Here is a 6,000-nt window from a genome sequence, read left to right as displayed (position 1 = left end):
TCAGATCCTCCCTAAAATGGGATGTCGGATCGGAGGGCAAAGTGCCATAAGTATTCCGATCCTCAAGGATTTTTCTGTTTAGTAAACTATACAAACCTGCGTCCAAACAAACCACCATACCCCCCTTATCAGCTGCCCTAACAACCACCTGTTTATTATCCCTAATTTGTCTTACGGACAGATTTTCCTGCTGTGACAAGTTTCCATGACCCTTGCGTGTGCAAGAATTTTTGAGTTCCACTAAATCACGCATAATCAGGTCCTGGAAGCTATCCATAGCAGGAGATCTGGAATGAATTGGATAAAAATCCGAATTACTCATAAAAAAATCCCCAGAAGAATCAATCGCGTAAGATGCTTTCATAGATTCTATTTCCAAAGATCTAAGATTACACAGAGACATTTGTTCTTGCAAAGATACACAATTAATTTCTGAAATATTAGACGGCTTGATAGACACAGATTCTGAAACATCATTATCACCAGAACCTACAGTATCACTAGAAGTAACAGTCACTGGTAAATCAGTCCCATCTTTTAAGGGTTCAGGAGGCATAAGAGCGAAATGTCTTTTAAGAGTCAAGGATCTAACAAACCGACTGACATCCAAAATAGTATCAAAAATATCAAAATAATATGTAGGTGAAAAACCCAGACCTTTGGTCAAAACTCTGATCTGAGATGAAGACAAAATGGTAGCAGACAAATTTAACACCTCACCAGTTTCGGTAATTGATTCCTTGCCAATGGTTTATAATTGTTTTTTTTAGTGTTTATAAGATTGCACACACTACATTATTCATACTTTGTTATTGATTTTAAACTGTTGTACCCGCTTGCATGTACCCTCCGTTCTTCATGGAATAAGAACCATAAGAAGCATGGTGAGTGCAACCTTCTCTCTTTCTCTCAGATAATATTTTATAAAAGAAGATCTGTAGATGTTTATAATAGAAATATTCAGTTTTATATTGAAATGATTTTTCTAACCACAATCAAACAAAAACAAATTCAGCCCCCATATATCCCTCAAAATAAACATGGCTTAACATTCATTAAATTCGTACAATTTGTGATGAAGACATAGAATACAGAACTGCCCTTCTAATGGCAGATCCTAGGTGTCCTATTTATAATCGACCATTGCAGTCAGGTTTTGTATTACTTTGACTTGAAGCTTTCATTTAGGGCCTTTTTGTATTGAAAGGCAGTAGTTACTGCAACACGACAAGCCAGTTTTCTTGCCATTCGAACTACATAGGACATCAATATAAGCACCAACACAACAAGACCGATCATATAAAGGTCTCGTACAAAGAATTTTCTACACTTGATAGGCCACGTTCTTCTACATGAAGTCATATCATTTCCAGTGAGGTTCTGGAATGGTTTCATTGATACTGTATTTGGGGTTGCACATCTTAGGTTAGCTGCGTTCCTCTGCAACGGTATTGCGTCCAGCCAGCTTTTCAGGTACAGAATTTGACAATCACAATTCCAAGGATTGCTGGATACATCGACCTCCTGGAGGCTGACCAAGTGGTCAAGTGCTCCAGGAGAAACAGATGTTATAAGGTTATTCTGCAAATACAGCCGTACAGTGATCACGGGGAGATCTGGCACATCTTTAAGGTTCCTTGAGCTGCAGTTTACAATAAGTCCTCTTGTTTGCAATGGAAAACAGCTGCAAGGTGTTGGACATGAATCAATGCTGCATTTACACAGCTGAACCAATACCAAGAGCTGGAGGTATGTAGAGATTTTATTCCACGCCATTTATGCCTAGAAAACAAAATACGTTGCTAGAATTTATGTAAATAGAAGTATTCATGTAAACGTTAAAGGCTGTATATTATCAGATAAAGCAAGTCCTTCAATGTTTATTCGAGGAAAAGTAAATTGTGGTCTAAAATATTGTAAAATATTATGTATATTAGGCCCAAAAACAGTGTTGTTTTTGTTTTTTGTTTTTTGAGCAATGGCCCAGATTTATCATTCTGTCGGGGACAAAAACTGAATCGATTTTGCCATAACAACCAATCATGTGTTGTTATATGTTGTTATGGGCAAAATCACTGCAGTTTTTCACAGATTAATATCTCTGGGCCAATGGGGGAGATTTAGCAAAACTGGGCCGAGGAAAAATGGAGCAGTTGTCTATAGCAACCAATATTTTGCACAGGTTTTGATAAATTTTCCACAATGACTTCTATTTAAGTCATGAAGTGTAAAGATTGTTTGTGTACACATCTATTAATTTTACACCATTCTTGTTATAACTGTAAAATTATTAGTGTTGGCCTCCCTTTTTTTTTGCTATTTAATGTGGCAAAATATGTCCAAACTATAAATAGCTTTTACTACAACACGAAAAGGTTCAAAATACATCCCAAAAAAATACACCCATAAAAGTGAAAACAGCAAAAAAAAAAAAGGCCTAAAAAAATTCTGCATTATGTAATGAACTTACCTGGTCCAGCTCCAGCGCTGCCCTTCACTTCCCTCTCCAGCAGTTGGTAGCGCTCCTCATTGTCCTGGAAACAACAGTACTGCACATTGCAGGGCCATTTGTCACTGTATGATGCTGCCTATCGGGGATTGCTGTCACACCTCCCTGGAAATTTAAACAGTCGTCTCACTAAATGAAAATGCCCGTAATTGAGGTTCTTACTGTCACTAGTGTGTCACTGTCACCACTTGCCCATTCCTGACTATTCTGTTGCCCACTGACATGGCGCCACACTACCTTCCTGGTTGGGTCTGATGTTGTACTGAACTATCCCCTAGGTATTGACTTTCTGGTTTGTACATGGTTCTCCTTTGTTTCTGATTTTGTACCTGTCTGTCTGTTACTGACCTGGATTCCTTTTATGGGCTGCTGTTTAGGGTGAATCCAAATAGGTAGGAAGGAACAGTGGTTGGGGTGAGATTCAGATCTTCACTGATCTTTACCTCAGATGTGACACCTTTTTTTACTGTAAAATAAACCCAAAAAACGTTATGTGAACATAGTCAAAGGCCCGGTTCAAATTTCATTTAAGCCTTCTGTTGTAGGGTAGGGTCACACGTAACGGATTAGCCGTAACGGATTAGCCGGTAACCCGACCCATAGTGTGCCTCCAGTTGTTGCCACCCCGGCCCTGCCTCGCCCCATCCTCTGGCCTGCTCGCAGCGGCAATCTTCCACTCTGAGCAACCACACAGGGGCCTGCGAGTCGCTGTGTGCGCTCACAGTGTACTCAGACATTGTGGAGCAGCTGCGATGTCTAAGTACACTGCGCATGCGCACGGCGACTCGCAGGCACCTGTGTGGTTGCTTGGAGCGGCGGATTGACATACATCATTTCTATGCTGAGGACGTAGGGACATACATCATTTCTATGCTGTGTGGTATATGTATATTTTTACTGTATTACTATCACTACTATTATCCATACCATGTATGGAATATTGTAGTCTACTTTCTTATTCTATACAATGAAAAAAGTATACTTTCGGCATATGTCAGAGGGGTCCTATGGAAAATTTTAGGATATGTGCAGTTAACTTTTCCAACAGGCCGGGTTCACAAATGTATTAATACAAATGTATTATTAACAAAAGCCTAACATGTAGAAAGTGTTGCAGAAAAATTGAAATATGGACCTACACAGGGGTTTAGCAATAGGAAATAAAAAAAAGTAGCAGTTGCACCTGTGCCTTGGTACCTGAAAAGACCCAAAGGCCCATTTGCCTTAGTATGTCTAGCAACTTAGAATTCGAGTACATTGTTATTCTATATTTGTGTTTTTTTTTAATACATATAATGCAAAGCTGTATTGTATTAAACTGTGCTACACTGGAGATGCCAAGGCTGTTGTATATTTTTTATTTTTCTAATAGCAGACTATTCCAATAGTCTACTATTGCCGGTGACTATTAGACTACAGTGGTCCCTCAACATACGATGGTAATCCGTTCCAAACGGACCATCGTTTGTTGAAACCATCGTATGTTGTGGGATCCGTGCAATGTAAAGTATAGGACAGTGGTCTACAACCTGCGGACCTCCAGATGTTGCAAAACTACAACTCCCAGCATGCCCAGACAGCCAACGGCTGTCTGGGCATGCTGGGAGTTGTAGTTTTGCAACATCTGGAGGTCTGCAGGTTGAAGACCATTGGTAGAGGAAGTTGTACTCACCTGTCCCAGCTGCTCCGGACCATCACCGCTGCCCTGGATGTCGCCTTCCATCGCTGTCGCCGCGTCCCCGGCGTGTCCCCGATGCTCCAGCAAGGCCTCTGCTTCCCCGGCATCCTCGCTCTCCGTCGTCGCCATCACATCACTACGCACGCCGCTCCTATTGGATGACGGGACGGCGTTCGCAGCGACGTGATGATGACGTTGGAGGAGAATGCCGACGATGCAGGGGATCCCGAAGAGGACGCGCCGGAGCCCCGAGGACAGGTAAGTGATCGTCAGCGGACCACACGGGGCACCGTAAACGGCTATCCGGTGGCAGCTGAAGCAGTCTGCGCCGCCGGATAGCCGTTTATGCGATGGCCCCGACATAAAAAAGCATCGTATGTTGATGCTGCCTTCAACATGCGATGGCCTCTGAGAGGCCATCGTATGTTGAAATGATCTTATGTCGGGGCCATCGTAGGTCTGGGGGTCACTGTACATTGATCTGCATTATGCTTTGTATTTCACAGGCAACTTTTGAGCTCTACTTTGTTTAGTGGAATGAAGAATAAAGCATTGTCGTAATAGGATCATTCGTCTGCTATGGACAGTTGACGCTGTGCAATTGAATGATGCTTGTGAAGCGACACATAATTCTAGTGCCTGTGGTGCTGCTATTCACAAAGGATGTACTGTCTCTGATACACTATCACAGCACATTTATCAGCCCAGCCTGAGCTCAGCTCTGGGATCTGCAGTTCTTTCCAATGGCTCCATATTTCCTTGTACTTCCTGTCACATAATTCCAATCGCTGTTCTCCAGAGCAGTGAATTATCCCCAATACATTACTTTCCAAACATCTTGCAGCAAAACATTATTGCTATAGATTATATTTTAGTTGCTGAGTTGTATCTTGCATTAATTCATTTTCAACTTCAGTATCAATTTTTCATCTGGGGAACCTAATTTATTTACCTGCCCATACAGTTTATCTCCACTTTCTGCTAGGCCAACACTTCTGCTGCTGTGATGAAACTGCTTGGAAAATGGAAAAAATATATATATATTTTTTATTTATCAGTGCTTCCAGCGTGTTGCCGTCAGACAGGTCTTTGCATTGCTGAATGCCTATAAGGGCTGAAGAAGAGTTAGGAGATTTTGACACTCAGCAGAAAAGGTCACCTTGGATTAAACAATGTCGAATTTAGTAATTATCATATTTGTGCTGCCCAAATTGTCATCACAATAATACTGCAATTGGAATGGAAATTGTATGAGAAGGTCATTTCTTTTTCCATGAATATTTTATGTACGTAGGAACGTATTCATTTATTAACTGCTTTTTTTTTTTAGGCCTCAGTGTATGTAGGTGCAGCTTTACATTGCACTGAAGGTATGCATAAACTGGTGATGCAATGCCGAGTTAAAGGGGTAATCCAGGAAAAAACTTTTTTTTTATATATCAATTGGCTCCAGAAAGTTAAACAGATTTGTAAATTACTTCTAATAAAAAAATATTAACCCTTCCAATAATTATCTGCTGCTGGAGTTGAGTTGGGTGACAGTGCTCTCTGCTGACATCTCTGCTTGTCTTGGTAACTGCACAGAGTTGAAGAGGTTTGCCGTGGGGATTTGCTTCTACTCTGGACAGTTCCCTAGACAGGTGTCATCAAAGAGCACTTAAAACAGAAAAGAACATCTCAACTTCAGCAGCTCATTAGTACTGAAAGGATTAAGATTTTTTAATAGAACTAATTTACAAATCTGTTTAACTTTCTGGAGCCAGTTGATATATAAAAAGTTTTTTCCTGGATAACCCCTCTAAAGGGGTGCTCC

General features: G+C 40.9%; 1 protein-coding gene across 5 annotated transcripts in view; it reads right to left on the bottom strand.

Annotated features, from left to right (window-relative positions):
- Nucleotides 1-972: 972 nt before the first annotated feature.
- Nucleotides 973-6,000, bottom strand: part of LOC130277555 (platelet glycoprotein IX-like) — a 31,642-nt gene continuing 26,614 nt past the window's right edge. For 3 of the 5 annotated variants that reach the window (XM_056528250.1, XM_056528248.1, XM_056528252.1), the window contains one exon: nucleotides 973-1,782. In XM_056528250.1, the coding sequence (XP_056384225.1) occupies nucleotides 1,162-1,776 (615 nt within the window). In that variant the 5' untranslated portion in view covers nucleotides 1,777-1,782 and the 3' untranslated portion in view covers nucleotides 973-1,161. Of the gene's footprint in view, nucleotides 1,783-2,470; nucleotides 2,535-2,857; nucleotides 2,976-5,139; nucleotides 5,200-6,000 lie in introns of all 5 variants that reach the window. The other 2 variants (XM_056528249.1, XM_056528247.1) reach the window with 2 other exon arrangements.

This window comes from Hyla sarda, chromosome 6 (assembly GCF_029499605.1).
Source record: "Hyla sarda isolate aHylSar1 chromosome 6, aHylSar1.hap1, whole genome shotgun sequence".
NCBI lineage: Eukaryota > Metazoa > Chordata > Amphibia > Anura > Hylidae > Hyla > Hyla sarda.
The sequence above is the reverse complement of the archived record's forward strand: the minus strand, read 5'-3'. Positions and strand labels throughout refer to the sequence as shown.